We start from the raw sequence: 19489 nt of genomic DNA on the forward strand, positions 1-19489 counted from the left end.
AAAGAGAGAGAAGGGAGCCTTAAAAGGGCAGCTTATTACTGTTCTCCCAGTTCTTATTTGATCAGACAGATGGCTTATGTTAGTTAAAAGCTTGCAAGTATAGCTATATTTACTTTTCTGTATTTAAAAAGTATTGATTTGCCAAGGATGTCTTCTTATTTATGACTCAAACATGGTTTGCTTGTAGGTGGTTCTTAACTGTGCTTATTTATAAAATACTTTAGATGCTCACATCTGAGGAACTCCAGGCGTGTCATCCTGACCTCGGTGCCCAGGAAGGTTAGGGAACAGATCATCTTGGGTGCGGTCACGCGGCGGCACATGCAGGAAAGCAGGGGAGCAGGCCCAGCCAGCAGGGCTTTAGGAAAGACAGGTTCTGTCTGACCAACCTGATCTCCTTTTATGACCAGGTGACCTGCCTAGTGATTTAGGGGAAGGCTGTGGCTGTGTCTGCCTGGACTTCAGCAAAGCCTTTGATACTGTCTCCCACAGCATTCTCCTGGAGAAACAGGCAGCCCATGGCCTGGACAGGTGTACGCTTTGTTGGGTTAAGATCTGGCTGTACGGCCAGGCCCAGAGGGTGGTGGTGAATGGAATTACTTGCAGCTGGGGTCAGTCACCAGTGGTGTCCCCAGGGCTCAGCACTGGGGCCAGTCCCGTTCAATATCTTTATCAATGATCAGGAAGAGAGGATTGTGGGTACCCTCAGTAAATTTGCGGATGACGCCAAGTCGGGTGGGATTGTTGAAGGTTAAGAAGGCTGTGCAAGAGGGATCTGGACAGGCTGGATTGATGGGCCAAGGGCAGCTAACTGAGGTTCAGTAAGGTGAAGTGCTGGGTCCTGCATTTGGATCACAGCGATCCCCTGCAGTGCTCCAGGCTGGGGGCAGAGTGGTTGGTAAGCTGGAAAAGGCCCTGGGGGTGCTGGTGGAAGTGGCTGTACATGAACCCAGGTGGGCAAGATGGCCAAGGGCACCTGGATTGTATCAACCCCATCAGGACCAGGGCAATGACATCTAGTTGGCACTGCTGAGGCAACTCAGGTGCTGTGCCCCATTCTGAGTCTGTCCCAAAAAAGAAGACACTGGGGGACTGGAACTGGTCCAGAGACTGAAACAGAGCTGAAGAAGGGGCTGAAGCACCAGGAGTAGCTGAGGGAGAGCTCAGCCTGGAGAAGAGGAGGCTCCTGGGAACTTTCTCCCTCTCTACTCCCTGACAGGAAGGTGTAACCACCAGGTGGGGGTCAGGCTCTGCTCCTAGAGGACAGGGACAGGACAAAAGGGAATGGCCTCAGGCTGTTCCAGGGGAGGGTCTGGTTGGACATCAGAGGAATTTCTTAGTGGAAAGGACAGTCAGGCACTGGAAGGGGCATCCCAGGGAGGTGATGGAGTCCCCATCCCTGGAGCTGTTCAGGCACAGCTGGGTGTGGTACTCAGTGCTCTGGTCTGAGTTAAACGGTGGGGATCAGGCACAGTTGCACTTTATGATCTGGAAGGTCTTTTCCACCCGTTCAGGTTGGATTCTGTGATTTTATGGTGAAGACTTATTTTAGTGTTTTGTTATTACACACAGCATTAGGGTTTCTTTTTTTAGAAATTTGAGTGGTCTGTATGTTTTTGTGAGGGAATGTAAAATATGAAGTTTCAATCTTGAGTTTCAAATAGAGTGTGTTAAAGTTTGGAAGTACCTTTCCTTTTACAAGGAAATACTGTAACAATACCATTTTGATTTGTTTGCAATTTCCCTTATGCTCTCTGTAAATATAGTGACTTTGCTGGAGCCGTAATTAGAACAATACCAAAATACAACCAATTTTAATTTGTAAAAGGAATACTTGTTAGCCTCAGGTAAGTTTAGTCATTCATAGTGACTAAAAAAACCACTTTGTCATAATAATTATGTCTATTGATGTCTGTATACCAAACATAATAAATCTTTTTACTGTGTGTTTGCAAATGCTGTGGACTCAAGTCCGTAGATGCAAACTAAAACCACAGTCCCTTATGAATCAGATTTTTGTTAATTTTTATCCTTCAGAATAGTTGTAAAAGTTAATGGACCTATGTATGTAATAAACTATATGCAGTATTTTCCAGTGACCTACCTCCACTGATGAGCACATTAGATTGATTATAGTTGCTGATTGTTAAAAATTATTTAGGTATTCTTTAACTGTGGATGAAAAAGGTTTAACTGGAGAAAAGTATGTATTTAGGAGTCGTGAATGAAAAAAATTAAAATGTGTTATTACATTTTCCCTTCATAAATTTTCTGAAGGAAATAGTTTTGTTACTTCTGTTATTGTTCTGGAGGAGAAGGTCATACCCCTAATATTCAGTATAGTAGTAGATCCATTTTTTGGCATCCTATCAGTGTAAGTAGCTGCTTTTTTTCTGTGTTTATAGAAAAAAATTAGGTTTTTTCTGCATGTGTGAAATTGCAGCCCTTATTGTAGAGAAGCTGCAGACCGTATAGAGGAAGCCTACTAGATTAAATACCAGAAAGTTGGTCTCTTTAACATTCAGGGGAAACTGAACATCTCCAATAGTGATGTAACAGATTCAGAGGAGAAGAAGGAAAGCAAAGGCTGAAAAGCCTCATCCCCTGCTCCTCCTCTAACAAGCTGGGTGCATACCCATAACCATGAACCATACATACCTGGAAAAGACCCCAGCACCTTTATAAACTTCCTACAAGTCATTACCATCAAGCCCAGCCTGATAGCTAGTCTAGTCAGTGCCCCCCTACTGCAAAAACGACTTATTAGGGACAATACTGGAGCTATTTCTGGATAAGAAAATAAACCTAGGGACCTCAAAAAAACCTAGGGACCAGAAACATATACAAGCCTCCATCCCAAGAGACATGAATTCAAACAACATGGCTGCTAACTGCTCTATACCAACACAGAGTAATTGCAACCAAAATGCAATCAGAACAGGGTTTTTTCCAGTCTCTTCTGCCACATGTTGGTGCCAATTATTTGTCCTGGTTTAGGGCAAATTTGGGAGAAAACCTTCAAAAGGGGGTCCCCCCAGAAAGCCAACCCACACAGACCCTCCCCCCGACTGGTTCGGGAAAGAATTTCCTCAGAGAGAAGTGGAAAAAAACTGTTTATTTAGCAGGCAAAGCACTCCCCAGCACACAAAATGAACAGTACCAGATGACAAAACTCATTCAGTGCTCTGAAGAGATGACAAATTCAGAAAGTCTCTCTGGTGGGTGGTCGCTCTGTTATCAGTCCCTCCAGTGCTGGGAAAGGCTGCAGAGAAGGCCCCGGCAGGCTGCAAAGGGGGAGCTCTCCGTGTTTCCTTGGGTCCCGGTCTGCAGCACGTCTGAATGGTTCCAAGAAGAGGGAAAGAAAAACAGTCCAGGGAAAACTTGGACTGCCTCAGCTGGCTAAACTAACTAAAAAGCAAAAGGAGCGTGATGTTCTGCCCTGTCTGTGCCCAGACATCAGCAGTGTTCCAGCAGACTGTGGAAGAGGAGTCCAGTCTCTGATAACAAAGCTCTGTGCTTCTTCTCCCCGCCTTTGCTCTCAGCCAGTCTTGAGGGCACAGAATACAATATCAGCATAAACAGAACACGCAGTTGGGGATACAAGCATCATAACGTGACCCTAGGACATTGATTCTTGATAAATTGGGCTGTAAAGAGTAAAAGCAGTGAAGTCTTTAGGTGCTGTTGGGGGTGGAGTGGCTGTTTGCAGTTGGTACAGAGGATAGGTAATTCTGTATGACAGACTGTACCTCCCCATGTTAGCAGTTTTCACTTTCCCAAAGTAGTGTGCTTTGTTCTGCTTGTTCTGCCTGCAAAGCCTGGAGACTTTCCTCGTGCACAGAAATTGCAGTGTATAAAAACTATTAGTGACAAGGAATGAACAATTTACTTGAAATGGGCACTGTGTATCTTCCCAGTATTTTGTGCTTCTCCATTGATTTTGCTTTTGTATTTGCTGTGGCCTTTTGGATTTCATTTGTACTGTCTGAGACAAACCAACGATCTACTTTCTGGAGAGGCAGATAACAGGTTTTATGCTGTCTTTCCAATCGTGCATTTGTGAAGTCTCTGTTTACTACAGCTTTGGATCAGAAGTGCTGTTTAACGTACCAGTTTTCTAAGTTCTTTAAAATAGAATTTAGAAAAGTGTATCTTTCTTGTGTACTTGGCATTCTGCTTTACAAGTACTGGGGATGAGATTTTATAAGTTGTTTAATTTAGGTTCGGCGCTTACCCCTCAGGTGTCAGGTGTAAATCTGAGAAAAGGTGTTGCCTATGTCTATGAGGGAGACTCCATGACAGGAACAGGTTTCTTGGAAATTTCCCAGTTAAGAGTTCAATGTGCTTAGTCTCATGGCATTTTTAATAATGCAGGGACTTTGGAATTTTTTCCCCACCTTATTTATACTGTGATCTTGACTCACCATCATCTGCTGCTCTGGCAGATTGAGTCAGACAGTCTGTTGATGCTGCTACCACTGTGAAAAGACATCATTGGCTTGGCTGCACTTCTTAAGTATTTGAGAAACTACTTCACAGAATATGCTGTGTTGGAAGGGACTCACCAAGATCATTGAGTCTGACTCCTGGCTCTGCACAAGTCTGTCCCCAAGAGCCACATGATGTGCCTGAGAGTATTGTCCAAACATTTTTTCTGGTGTTTTTAATAATAACGTTACTGTCTGTTTCTCTTAAAATACACATGCTTGTTCTGTGACATAAGTCTGTTGACTTTTGATTTGGACAACTCATGGCACAGATAAATGTCTTATTTTGTGTGAAAAGGTCACCAGGAAACAACACCAGCACAAAAACCTCCTAGCAACTTACAGGAGTTCTTGTATTTATACTATCTCACTGTAATTGCTGGGTTTTTCCTTAAATTAAGAGTCTAGATATGGACATTTTGGCATGCAGTATCGGTTCTTTAAAGCTGGCTGTCAGAGAGCAGCAAAGAGCAGGGTTGCTCTGCAAGGAGGGGTAAGCTGGCATTTGAGGATTACACAGACGGGGCTTTTGCCTACTCCAGCACAATGCTGGTCACAGGGTTAGACAGGATAGTGGAATCTGTTAGGCCCAGCATCCATCCGGCTGCCTGATCAGAAGTGGCAGAAAATGGGAGCTGATGTCATCCCAGAGGGCAGCTAGAACATGCAGTGTACTCAAGATGCAGGAGCACAGGCAGGCTGCAAGAGTGATGGGCTGGCTCTGGCAAGGGATGAGGGCTCCAGCCTGAGCTGAAGTGGAGCTCCTGAGCACAGGGTTTGTTAGAGGCATTCAAGTTGAAATGTGGTGTAACTCTGAAGAGCAGTACCAAATTCCCACAGTTGTGCAGCTCTGCTGAGTTCCCTGACAGATGGGTGCTGTTAATGGGATGTACCTCTCATGTGAAGGTGTCATGGGAACCTCTTGAGAATTTAGTGCAGATCCTGAGATACAGTCAGCACAGACAGTCCCATAGTCCCTTGTGGCTTCCTTTGCTGCCATAGAAGACAGATATTTATCTTCTCTCTTCCAGATATGGAGTCTGGAGAGCGGTTAACGTCATCATCAGTCTCCTCTACTGCAGCTGCTTCCACTCCAGCATCTTCTACACCGTTGGTAACTTCAGAAGTATCGAAAGGTGGTCTTTCCTCTGGAGCTGCGACACTGAGCTCCACAATCAACACATGTGGTAAAAATGACTCGAGTCTATATTGCAGTGTAATTTTAGTGTTTATCAGCATTTGAAATTATTATTACAAGTCAAATGTAATAAGGTTGCACAGATGCATCCAAGAAAAATATCTGAGGTATTTGGTTTTGCCAAGTGGCATTCATTTGCTGTGAATAACCTTTTACATAGTATTTACTTATTGAAGGAATGAAATTAATTAAAAATTACCTATTTAAAATGTGGGAAAAAAATTCAGTTTGCAAAGCTGCCTTGAGAGTGAGGATCAAATAAAGGTTTCATCTAGCAAACTCTGCACCACTTTCAGATTAAGTTGTAATAATCAGCTTCTTGAACGTACGTCTTGTTCTCAGTTTTTAAGCCCAGCCCATACTGTAGTTTTACATTTGGATGAGTAGTTTCTTTTAATGGAGCTTGAAATGGAAGAGATAAATTTCACAATGTCACAGTCTTGGGTAATCTTGACTAGAGTGAAATAACTTACCTTGAATCAGAAATATATATGGAAGATTTCTCCATGCAAGAATCTAATTTTTGTGATTGAAACTCCTATTTCAGCTGAATGATGCAAACGTCATCCACAGAACAAGAAACGGGAAACTCTTCCCTGCTGTTTCTCACTTACCTGTTCATAAACAGATCCTTTTTTGGAGAACATTGTTTCTGTTAGCCTGATTCTTAAGTGATATATGGTAAATAGGATGTTTTTTCAGCCTAAATCAATGGTAATACCCTGTTTTCAGAAAAAACTCTGTTCTTGCAGCAAAGTGAGCAAAAGTATATTCTCCAAACTGATACAGCTTGATAATAAGTAATGAGTAGGTTCCAAGACCCCAATTTCATCCTGCATTTGTTCATTTGCAGCTGCCCCAAGAAACTGAAACCAGAGTGTCTCCAGACCTCGAGTTATGTCTCAACTCTTTCTTATAATTTCTCTAAGATCAGCCCGAAAATTCTTAACTAAAAGTCTTCTGGAATAAATAATGAAGTTGTTTAATTTTCAGTTCCCCACTAAAGATTCATCTCCAAAGGAATTTTTTGTCTATATTCATTAGCCCATGCCACTTGAAATGGGTTTCTTTGGTGGTTACTAGAATGTAGCAGGAGTTAATTTCCATGGGCTATGAATGTATAGTCCTAACCTGAGGATTTCTGTTACTCATTTACCTCTCCTTGCTGCTTTTGCTGTGTGCGTATTACATCATGTAATTCTATATCTACCATTAAGGTTCTGTGTATTTATAGGGATGCATGTTGGTCTGCCAATGGCATACTAGGGATGTATTTGGTCTGCCAAAATACAGTAAAACTGAAGCAGATGAAAAATGTAATAAAGGTACTAAATTGTCAGTTTTGTTCTTCATTAGGAAACACAGGTGGTTCTTTGCTAAAGGCCTTTTAAAAAGTCTATTCTCATATTTTATTTTTAAAAAGGTGTAATTTCTCTCTGATAGCTGATAGCTGATAGTTAAAAAGACTGATAGTAATTACCAGCATTCTTTTTTTTTTTTTTGATGGTCAGATTGTTTGCCTGGCTGCATCTGATGTTTAAGAACATATATAATTTTTCAAGGACACTGTCTTCCCAAAACCAAGCTGGAATGTAGTTTAGTATCAATGCCATCAGTTTTATTTATGAGTATGTCTGTTTCTCTGCTGACACAGTGCACTGTGGTTACTGTTGTATCCACTGTGAAAAGGTTCCACCTAAGTGTTTATGCTGCCAGCCAGCTGTGTGTCCTGAATTTACAAGATACTCTGTAGCCAAGATAGACTGTATACTAGCCAGTTCTAAACTGTGGCGTTCTTCACTCCTGTAATATTTTTAAAAACCCAACAATGTCTGTCAAACAGATAATTGAATTATCTTCAAATTTAAAAATGCATTTTTGTAGTATTTAATAAAATATTTTTTTAAGAATGAGCAATTATTCTTACTAAGAGAAGGTAATGCATCTTAATGCATGAGATTAGAGAGGTTCTTTTTAGCCCAAAAAGATCTCTTTATTTTCTTTGCAGCAATCAGTAGTCTATTAAGTAGTATCTGCAATAAACTTGATTGCATACTCTGTCAGGTACCCATGATAGATGATGAGTTAGAACTGGGAGTCTTTATGCTTTGCCAGGGAGATAAAATACAAGTAAATTATTTTGGCATATTGCCAGGTCAGAAAGACAAAGCACCTGTGTGAAACCATTGTGGAATTTATCACATACTTTTAGTTTAATTGGTTAATTTGCGCTAGTTCTTGAATAATTAAAGCATTCTAATCAAGTAAACAGATATTTTATTTGATTTCTTCTTACTCACCCATTGCTGAAAATAAGGTGCATTGTATAAGTAAATTGCCTCTGGAAAAAGGTTTACATTCACCCTCATGAGAATGTTATCAACTTTAGAAGAATATAAATCAATAGCTTTTTCTCTAAATAAAACCACAATTCAGTGTTTTGTCTTTATGAAAAGCAATAATACTAGTGTGTGAAACCATTCTAAGCTGAACATTTTAAGCTGTATTGTTTTGATGTTATCAGAGCTGGAAGGTCTTTAATTTTTATTTTTCAAAAAAGAGAAGTTCATTATTTTTTTATTAAATAGCAAAACTTTTTTTTGTTCTCGGACCAGAACCTGTTTTTGTTAAAACAAAATTCTTCAGTCTTATTTAGAGTTCCCTATTTCTCCTTAATTAGATCCATAACAATTTTAAAATTGTGTACATAAATGCACGAAGTCATTCTTTGTTAGTAAGGGACCAGCATTGTTGAAATGTATTTTGCTCTTTGGAATAATGCTTTCAATCATTTATCTGTGCAGTGGCTAGTAGAATTTCAAAAACTGTGCTCAAAAATATTTAACCTATTTAAAAGTAAGCCAGGAATGTTAAGTAGTGAGATTTAATATAAAATTTAGCTATGTGGCACATGTTCAAAGTAAGTTAGTAACTTGAAGAGTGAACACTAAAATAGGAAAATTAAGGAAATACTATAATTAATTGGTAAGCAGACTGTTAGTATTTTCGTGAGATAAGAAAGAGGGGAAATGTCATTACAGTTCAGTGTAGTGTTACAAGACTTTTCCCATTTTTTGTCGGTGTTTTATTTCTTCCGTGTGTTTAAATGTATATTTTAAAATGGCTTCTCTTTCCTAAATACATCAGGTAATGGCTTAGATAGCACATTTAGTATGTCTTCTTTCAAGGCCATAATAGTGTGTAGTATAGTGTACAGTTAGCTGCACTTTCTGTATGATGAAGAAAGTTGATGAACAATCTCAAAGATTCTTTTAACTCGGAAAGTCTTCAAAGTATTATGAAACTTTGCAATGCAGTGTTGCTCATCAGCCTGACTTAGAATCACCACTGTGTTCTGTGAGTGAGAAGCATTGTGGAAGAAGATACACAACTGAGTTTTGGGTTGGTTATAGTTGTTTTTTGGGTTGTTTTTGTGATTATTTACAAAGTGATGTTAAAGCCATTTGAACTAATTCAGCAAATGTAGACCTGAAACATGATGCTTTTAAACTCATGTCAGAAGCTTGGAGAAATACTCTACACATCACCTGCAATAGTTAACATCAATGAAGTGAAAATCCCTTCTTGTCTTGGAGGAAGGAAAAAACGGCACCTGGACGAGAAATGTGAAATCAGTAAGAGGAATTTCCCTGCACTGTCTGTGTAGTATTCCCGTTATGTGGCCTTGTAGTTTCTAGTAAATGTAAAATCCTAGTGAATGCCCTTGTGTTCCTAACACCTAATAGGAGGAGTTACTGCAGTCAGGAACTCATTCCAGAATTATTTCTGATATACACAAACACAGTAATTATGTTTAAAACATGTAGAGGGAGAAGTGGGATTAGTAAGTTAATGGTTTGTGTGTAGAACTCCACCAGAAGCATGGTCAGTGTGCAGAGGCCTTTGTTGCTAACGGGAGTCTTCTGGAAAACAGGGAATGCTTGGTCTTTCTTATGCTATCCTTTTTGATGTGAATGCTCTTTATATTAAAGGATATATTAAAGGATGGCACACATGAATTTAATGTTCTTTGATGTCCGTCTTTTCCTGTTTTTTATCTCCGTTAGGGACTACATTGTTCTGCTGGTTATGTATGCTTTTGCAGTCTGAGAATTCTATTATTTCTTTTCCGTGCTTATGTTCAGACTATCTCTAAAGCTGAAGTTTAGTTCTGAAACTCCTATGAGATTTCCTATACCAGGATTACAGAATTTCTAGGCCTTTGATTTTTGTCTGTCATCCTAGTTATTATATATTCTTACCTTGTCTTACCCTGTGAATACATGCTGACTTGCCTGCTCTATTCTGTGCTGCCCTTCCCCAACCTTCCAGTGTGTAGCAGCTCAAATAACTTCTCTATTTACTTTTTTCTCGTCACTCCCCCATTTGTTTTCCTTTTCACACGTTTTCCTTTCTGTATTAGCTTCAATCTCCTTACTGTTTTAGGTAAGCACAGGTCTAACTATGCTTACATTTTGCATGTAATTTTTAGTCTGATTCATCTAGCTTTACTGCTCCCACTAAGACCACATTTGCCACTCACTTCTCCCCCGCCCCTAACCACCACCCTTGCCCTTGAAGAGGGCTGGAGAGGAAACTTGGAGGCGCAAAAAAGCCGAGGTCACAGGTCGAGATAAGTACAATTTAATGGAGAGAGATGAGATGAGAAAACAAACATTAACAGCAGCAGTACTGACAGAGGGTATAAGAAATAAACTATTCAAATGGAACCCCACCCATCCCAACAACAGACAGTTACTGACTTCTGCCGCTGGTGTGCCAACTGGGAAGAGTGCTCTTCTCCCTGGAAGAGTGTCCCAATGATGTGAGATTTTTTTGAATAACCTTTGGGTCCTGGCCATGCCCTGTCCCAGCTACTGCAAAAACTAACCCTGTCCTGGCTGGAACCAGGACACCTCTTTATCATGTCTGATCTTCATCTTGTCTTCCAACTTCCCAGTCTGAGAGATGGCATAACGCATAGTGAAATTAGAAGCAAGATCACCAGTTGATACTAGGGTATTTGAATAGGGTTGTTACAGGAAAAATATAGAGGCAGCTTTTTTTGCAATGCAGTGTCAAACTCAAGGATGGAAACCTCTTGCAGTGGCTGTAGAGTTACCATTGAATAGCTGGCAGTTCCTCTGTTTAATAGGTCTTCTCGTGGGGAACAGCTTCAGATGTGGTTTTGTGGTATAGGCCTTGGAGTATTGCGAGACTCAGATTGCAGAGGTGACTGAAAGCAGTTGTGTTACTTCGTAGTTCTGATGTAGGAAGAGTGCTGAGATAATAATAAATGTTAAAGGGTGATCTGTGAATACTGCTTCAGTTTATAGACTAGCAGTTTCACTTTGAGGTGATCAGTGTCATATAGCTTTCTATTAAGTATTAATTTTCAGAATGCATTTAAATAAAACTTTGTTGCTATCTATCAGAATGGTTTTACTGACTTAGGACCAGAGTTGCTTCAGGAAAGGTATGTCATTGAGAAGTTCCTTAATGTTTTGTTCTTACTTCTAGATATAGTAAATTGGCTCTGGATTATGCACAGCAATATGCTTACTGAAATACGTAAATATAGTATTAGGACAACTGAAGTTTGTTTTTATTTCCTTTGCGGTTCAGAATGGTGGCGAACAGCAGACACACACTCTCGTCCTGGGGCAGCTTTTTTCCCACCACTCTTGGGAATTCCCACATTGTTTGCTTCTCCTGCACAGAATCATGATTCTGCTTCATTCCACTCAAGAACTACAGGAAAAAGTAGTCGGAGTAATACAGACAAAGGTAATGGCTGGAAATAATCATATTGAACTTCTGCACATGCAGAAAGATGTGGAATTCAACCTTTACTTTCCTCATTCTTCCCATTCCTAAACAGTTCTATAAAAATTGGTTCTGTTAGGTAAGGATGATACCAAGTATGTTTTGGCCTTTAAATCATGTATAATTAAACTAAAATATCTCCAAATAAGAGTGAGACTTTGAGGACAAATTTTACTTTATGTGGCAAGTAACTTGTAAGTAGTCTAGGATCTTGTTACATGTCTGTGGAACGTTAGGTGACTGGGGCATCTCAAAAAAATTACATGTTACTTCAGATTTATTAGAAATGTCACTTTGTAAATCTGTCATCTTTAGGTATGAATGGATCACTGAATGGCAACAGTACCACTGCAGTTTCAGCTCTCAGCACATCTGTGCTGTCCCCTAGCATTGCAACATCATCAGGACCAGTGAAAAATGTGACCTCAGGAGCTGGAGGACGCAAATACAACCAGGAGCAAAGCAAAGTTCAGCTTTTGGATACCAGGGCTGACAAAATCAAAGACAAGGTAAAAACACTGAAAGAAACTCAAGAATCGGACAAAAAATTTGGCATGATAAGTGTTCTGCACACAGGAGCATTTTTAAGTGTTCTTTCTGAGTACACAATATTTTGAGCTCTTCTGATCTATTGGAGCAAGATCTGTCTCCTTGTCTCTGTAGGGATTTTTTGTGTGTATTGGTGTTTGAAATTTTTTTTTAATTGTTTGGAGTTTTTTTTGACATACTTACGAAGAAAAAGTTACTATTAGTAACTATTAGTGCTAATTTCACTAGTTAATAACTTAATAGCGGTGTCCAACACCTTGTTTCATTTAATTTATCTAATTTTTAAAAATTTGTATTTTTAACAGCAATATTTTATATTATTTATTACCATATATATATACATATATATTGGTATTACAATTATAACATTATCGATTATTTCTATGAATTTAATTAGGTTTTCATGTATCTTATAAAAACAGAAAATTTTTAGATGTTAAAAATGCTTTTTTGTAAGCCATTTTCTATTTATCAGAAAAAAGAACTGTTATTCACTGCTGTGTTTCAGCAATAATCTTAGCCATCTAATATGAAAGACATGAATAGTCTCACTGAGTTAGTGAACCTTATACACTGACCTAAGCCCTCTAAGAACTTTGCTGCTCTTGGAATCAAAACTGTTGAAGCAAAACAGAAAATTGTATACTGGCAAGGTGATTACTGTCAGAATAGAAGCTAAGGGAGTAATTTTCTACTGATAGCCATCCAGGCTAAAATCTTTTTCTTTCTTTATACTTACTTTACTTTCTATAAAATAAGTATACTTATCTTTATACTTTCATTATATTTATTTTTGTTTTGTGAGTGAATTGGTCCTTTTGCTTTCTTTCTGTTACTGAAGTACATTCAGCTGCCAAGTCCAAATGTTTGAAGGTGAGAGGTTCGCATTTTCAAAGGACACCTGGTGTTTGATGTATCTGCATAAAAATAGGGGTTGGCACAGATATGACTACTTTAAATTGTGTAGTGATCTACAATGTTTAGTATATGGACAATAGGGAAATTATTAAGAATATTTTCCCTCAAAACACTCTTCATGTTCAACAGTTGACACCTTTTGAAAGTATTAAGCTAGTTAAAGGTATTTGGGAAATCTTTGACTTTCTCAGGCTTAAATACTAAAAATAGCTCTTTCTGAAATTCTGCTTTTATCCTGAGTATCTACATGCAAAATTTAGCTTTCTTTCTGTGGTGCAGATGTAAAGCATTTGTAAAGCATTTTCCAGATAGTGTTTCTGTATTTCTGACTATTACTGCAGTTGGGCAGAGTACCAAATACATTTCTATTTTAATACTCCAAATACCTTCCTAAAAGGTAATTTTTGACTCTTTGCTCTATTCAGAAAATTTTACCTCTTTTTGGCCATTGCTTGTTTGTTTGTTTGTGTTTTTGATTGGTTGGTTTGTTGTTTTGGTTCCTTCCCCCCCCCCCCTTTTTTCTGTCAGGATGTCTGTCAGCATTGTTATCTTCTCCTTTGTGTTACCTTTCGTCTTTAAGTATAAATTTAAGTAGAAGCTGTTGATAGATTTCTTGATGCAAGCAAGCACTGATTTCAAACTCCAGTTTTATTGACTAAATACTGAGGTGCTGTAAAAGGATGGATTCGGTGTGCAAGTATCTTTCTTAAGAATGTTGTGTTACATATCTTGACTTTAAGTCCTTTGCCTCATGCAGATAAATGTCAGGTTGTCTTTTTCTTAAGTTCCTGTAGTAAATTTTGAAACACTGAAATGGAGTTTTTTGTTCCTAATCTTACTTGATATGCTGATGTTCATAGCTTCTTTACTTCTGAAACCTTTTATGAGGTAAATGGTATTTGTCAGTGTGATGATTTGAACGGCCTTTTGTATCAAAACACAGAAATTACTCCAAATGAGAACTCTTAACATGGTGATGATTATGATTATTAAAGCTGAGCTTTGTAAAAGTGATGTTATGCTTTTAAATTTCTAAGTGTAAAACTTTCCTCTTCTTAAAAGCATGTCTTACTTTAAAACCTTTTAATATACCTTTCTAAAACTTATTTTATTTAGGGTTTTAGTTTTCTAGTATTCATCTTCTGATTTCATCAGCCATCTCTTTAGTTGTAATTTCTCTTTGGGGATTGTATCTAAAAAAAATGTTAAAATATTTATTCAGTTTTAGGAAAAAAAGAAAAAGGCAAAGCTGATATCAGAGTGTTTTTACAGTTGATGAAAATCTGGAGTTACTTTCAATATAATGTAGTTGTCAGAGTATTTCAGCAGATTCTGGTCCATTTTTCAGAAGCAAATCCCAGAAGCAATTTGATGAACACATTCTTTTCAGTCCTCAAAACTCTACATTGCTGTACAGCCCATACTGTAAAAGTAGCTAAACGAATGAATCACTGAAACTTTCGATAAACCTAATATTTGTTGTTCTTTCTGTGCTAACTTGCACCACAAGTTTTGGGTATGAATTTTTATTGAATCGGCACATTCTGTGGAGGTTTACTAGACCCAAATTCTAGGTCAGTGTTCTAGGCCTAAATTTGGCATTTTACTTTGTGATGTAGTGATGTCAGCAGTAGTCAGAAAAAGACTTCAGTGGAACTTTGTGGCCAGTTTTTAATTTTCATCACCTTGTGAAACGCTTTTTTTTTAAGCATTACAGATCACTTTACTCCAAAGTCTCACTCTTCTTTGTTTCAAAGAATATGTGTAATAATTAGATTACATAACAGATTAAAATGGAAGCATTAACAGAGAATTCATCTTCCCGGTAGAAGCCCAGAAAAAAAGCAGTGGAAAGCTCTAGTAACAGCGACAGCGATTCGGGCTCCTCTTCAGACACCTCAAGTGAAGGTGTAAGTAGTAGTGACTCTGATGACCTAGAGGAGGATGAAGAGGAGGAGGAGGAGGACCAGAGTGCTGAAGAGAGTGAAGATGATGAATCTGATTCCGAAAATGAAGCACATCGCAAAAGCAAGAACAAGGTATAACACCTCACACTGTTGCCTGCAGTCTTGTTGGTGCAAGCTGTTTGTGACAAGCTGACCTACTCACATCTGTGAACAAAAAAATAGTCAACAATTATTTAACTGCACATTAATAAATGCTAAGAATACTCTTTTTAGGTTTGCTTCGGGGTTTTCTGTTTGTGGGGTTTTTGGGAGGGGTTTTTGGTTGTTTTATATGCATGCATGTCTTTGTATTGCTGTTCTTTACAGGCTAGGAGTTTACAGTTGGTAGACTGTTATTTTTGTTATGAAGTAGGAAATACAAAGAAATTAAGTACTATGTGCAGGCAGTGAATTGAAAATATATCATTGTGGGTATTGCTTTGGCAGTTACTTTTTTCCTAGTAAAATGCATATCTTTCCCTAGTAGTAGAACAACAAGATTGGAATCTTTGGTATCCTGTTAGCTTTGCAGTCAGAAATATATTTAAGAACAACCATGGTTTAATACTCCTTCTCTAGTAAACATTGTTGTAACATGCAGAAACTGTCTGGGGGAAAAAACTGAAAATGAGCAATAAATATATTACAAGACTGATTTAAAAGTTATTATTCATCCTCTGCCAAGACTAGTGTAATTGTTTCAGGGAGACTGATCATATGTTTAGCCTTTTTAAAAGGATCTTTAACTTATGTAATGAACACTCAAAAATAAATATTTTGCAGGTGCTAATGCATAGTGGTGTAACAGATGTGAAAGCTGATGGACAGAAGTTGCAGGACAAGTCTCAAGAAAAAAGAACACACCAGCAGATACCTCTTGTGTCTGATTCCCAGACTCACTCATCATTCCAGTCCCAGCAGAAGCAGCCTCAGGTTTTGTCACAGCAGCTTCCGTTTATTTTTCAAAGCTCTCAGGCAAAGGAGGAATCTGTGAACAAACACACAAGTGTAATACAGTCTACGGGATTGGTTCCTAATGTGAAACCTTTGTCTTTGGTACATGAAGCCAAAAAGGAGACCTATTTAAAACTCATAGTTCCTTCCCCTGATCTACTCAAAGCAGGGAATAAAAATACCTCTGAAGAATCTATCACTTTGACCAGCGATGTTAGATCTAAACGGGTGAGTGAAGTTTTTGAATATTTGTAACCTGTGTCATCTGCTTAAAAAGGCATAACCTTGTGCCATCAAACTCTTTTAAATATAGTGTATTAAAGTTATAAGTATATATAGTTTTGTACTCATGGGAGTTTGTGTTTTTAGAGTTGATCTGGATTTCTGAATGGTGTAAATGAACTAGATTGTGTGGGTCATGCATCTCTTAAGAGCAATGTGCACCTGAAATCAATATCAAAATAAGAAAATTGTAAATATCAAAATAAGTAAATTGTGTGGCCTGGATATTTTTCCTGTATTCTGGGTTCAGTGAAAATGCTTATTTAATACTTCACATATCTAGTATGTAAGCATGACTTCACTTTCTTTCAAGTTAGATAGTTTCAAGTCAAAGTAATTGAAATCACCTATTTTAACCATGATTTTAAACAAAGAAGCTGAAAGCCGTTTAAAAAAAAAACAACAAAACATGCTCATTGTAATGTTTTGTTTGCTTTTTAAAGACAGGTATTTATGCACTGCTAGCTGTAAAAAACTCAGTATGGCCATTTCAATAGTTTTTTTTAGAATCAAAGAATGGCCTAGGTTGGAAGGAACCTTAAAGCTCTACCCTGTCCCACCCCTGCCATGGCAGGGACACCTCCCACTGTCCCAGGTGCTCCCAGCCCTGTCCAGCCTGGCCTTGGGTGCTGCAGGGATCCAGGGGCAGCCACAGCTGCTCTGGGCACCCTGTGCCAGGGCCTGCCCACCCTCCCTCAATTTATCTTCTTTTTTACTGGTCAGGACTGTACAATAAGTTTATATGTCTGTCTTAACAGTTCTGCAGCTTCTAGAATTTTTAGATCCTCAGTTTATTTATTTTTAAATAGTAATTAAGGTGACTGCTGATGAATTTTCTATTCAGTGAGATTTGAATTGGGATTAGAAGAGAATAAAAATAAAAATCAGTCATTTTACAAACACTGAGGTTCAGGATATGTACAAGAATAAATATATTAAAAAAATTTTAATACACTTACAGAGGCAACTGTCATTATTATTATTATTGTATTTTTCCAAATTTTGTTTTAAACTAGTCGTGTTCAGGAGTAGTAAACTCAGCTTTGATTCACAGCTAACTCACAGGCCTTCAGTGGGGACTGAAAAAATCCTTAATTTTTATTGCTAGGCTAGAAGATAAAAAATGTTTTTCCTTTCCAATTTCTTGTTACTAGATAAAATTCAAATAAGTTTTTCACTTACCAGGAGCAGCTAAATAAATTATAATTATGATAATATACATCTTTGCTATTAAAAGAGGCTTCTGCTTTCAAATTTATGAGTCTTTAGCTGGTGATAGATCACACATTTAGTAGTTTAATTTCTCTAAAACTTTTACTAGAGGTATACAGTACTGTGTGACTATTTATTTTAGAGATCTTCATAATTTCTTATTCAGTTTTAAATGTTAGTAACCTCCAAGCATGTATTGTGTTTGACCTAATTTTTAAAAATTGATTTTAAACTGTACCATCTTTATTCATTTTATTGTATTTTCTTTTGAAGATGATGTGCTGTTTTTTTCTTTGGAAGAGTCTTTAGACTAATGATACTGTAAGCTTTACATGCATTTCTGAGCTATTAGTAAGTTTTACATGAAGAATTTCAAGTGTTACTCTTCCAGTTAAACAGTTAACATATCGCAGCATTTCTGAGTAATACCTTTTCCCTCATTCTTTTAAAGAAATTTTTTCTACAACAAGAGTCCTCTGTTGGTTTTCTAGTATTGTGGCCATTAGTGTGTTTTATTTACCTCGTGCTTTAAGGTGAACAAATTGTTAAAGGTAGCTGTACATTCACTAATGGGATTTTTATCCACTGAATTAAGTTATAAGAGGTTTTCTGTGCTGGTACACAAGAGTAGTAAGTATCTTTCTAAAAATGGCCTTTTTCAGAATGATTAATACCATTATGAAAGTCTCTGTCCTAGAGCATTGTAGTAGGTGAGAAAGCTCCCCTGCATAATTTGAATCATCTTCATCTTGAGTTCAATTTGTCTTTCCCTACTTGATTTACAGTGAAAAAATCATGCAAGACTTGTGTAACCAGTAGTTACTCATCTCTTCTGTTGTACCTAGTATCTGCTTTTGGCTTTCTAAAAATGGCTTAGCAGATGTTTAAAATTTCCTAGAGCTTACCTGCCTGAATACCAAAGAAAGCCAAACAGACACTTCCACATTTTATTCCTCTGTCTTCTTATTTCTTTAGGAACAATATAAGCAGACATTCCCAGCACAGCTAAAGAAACAGGAATCGTCTAAGAGCCTGAAGAAGGTTATCGCAGCTTTGTCAAGCCCCAAACCAACATCTAGTTCACCAGCTCATCAAAAACTCACATCCTTGGAAAACAACCATTCTAACCCATTCCTGACAAATGCACTTTTAGGTAATCACCAACCCAATGGAGTTATTCAGAGCGTCATCCAGGAGGCTCCTCTTGCACTCACTACGAAACTGAAACCCCAGACCAAGATCAATGAAAGTGTAGCCATTTCTAGTAGTGCCCCCTTTTCTTTGCCGATAAACTTGAGTGCATGTGGGAAAAAGCCAACTGGTAACCGGACAGCTGTTATGCCCTCTACCTCTCCTGTGTTACCTGGTTCAGGAAAGGATAAAGCAGTCAGCAATAATGCAGTAAATGCAGTAAAACCCCAACACCGCCTTCATTCTGCAAATCTGGTGGTGGAGCAGTTCAGAGGGGTAGACTCAGATGCCCCCAGCAGTAAAGACTCTGACGACTCAAATGATGATGACGACGATGATGAAGATGAAGATGAGGACGATGAAGAAGATGATTCTGATGATAGCCAATCAGGTGGTTTAACCTTTTTAATAGGAAAAGCAGAAACTTAATTTTTTTGCATTTTTGAAACATGCATTTCCCACCATATTTTAAAATAGGGGCAGGAAGTACTGGGCCAGCATGGCCCCCACAGTGCCCTACACATATTGCTGAAATTAGCACATGTCCCCATTCTCCATTGTGTCATGTCCAAAAATCATGTTTTGGGTGTTCAGATACTTGGTCAGCTGTCCTGGGGGGGGTGGCTCCTTAGTCCTTTGGAAAGGCTGTCAGAGACCTGCCTTCCACATGAGTCACCTACCCTGCAGCTTGATGTGACAAAGTGCTCAGGAAGGGATTGACATTAAGATTGGTTGATGATCCTGGCAGACAGAGACCAGCTGCAAAACAGGTTTGCTAGCCAGAGAGGCATTGAACAAGGGGCTTCAAATTGTCAAGAGTAGCAAGAAAAGTGTGTTTCTGTGCCTCATTCAGGAGCACAGTAGTCCATGAGCAAGTGATTGGACAGTTTTAAGGGCTGCAGACCAGGCTATGCAATTTGGAATGA

General features: G+C 38.4%; 1 protein-coding gene across 10 annotated transcripts in view; it reads left to right on the plus strand.

Moving 5' to 3' along the window:
* The window catches only part of BAZ2B (bromodomain adjacent to zinc finger domain 2B), a 114316-nt gene that overhangs the window by 48364 nt on the left and 46463 nt on the right, over positions 1 to 19489 (plus strand). For 8 of the 10 annotated variants that reach the window (XM_084209176.1, XM_084209180.1, XM_084209178.1 and 5 more), the window contains exons 2-7: positions 5519 to 5674; positions 11311 to 11472; positions 11827 to 12020; positions 14808 to 15017; positions 15708 to 16106; positions 18348 to 18954. In XM_084209176.1, the coding sequence (XP_084065302.1) occupies positions 5521 to 5674; positions 11311 to 11472; positions 11827 to 12020; positions 14808 to 15017; positions 15708 to 16106; positions 18348 to 18954 (1726 nt within the window). In that variant the 5' untranslated portion in view covers positions 5519 to 5520. Of the gene's footprint in view, positions 1 to 5518; positions 5675 to 11310; positions 11473 to 11826; positions 12021 to 14807; positions 15018 to 15707; positions 16107 to 18347; positions 18955 to 19489 lie in introns of those variants that run through there. The other 2 variants (XM_084209183.1, XM_084209184.1) reach the window with 2 other exon arrangements.

This window comes from Fringilla coelebs (genome assembly GCF_963513975.1).
Source record: "Fringilla coelebs genome assembly, chromosome: 7".
Classification (NCBI taxonomy): domain Eukaryota; kingdom Metazoa; phylum Chordata; class Aves; order Passeriformes; family Fringillidae; genus Fringilla; species Fringilla coelebs.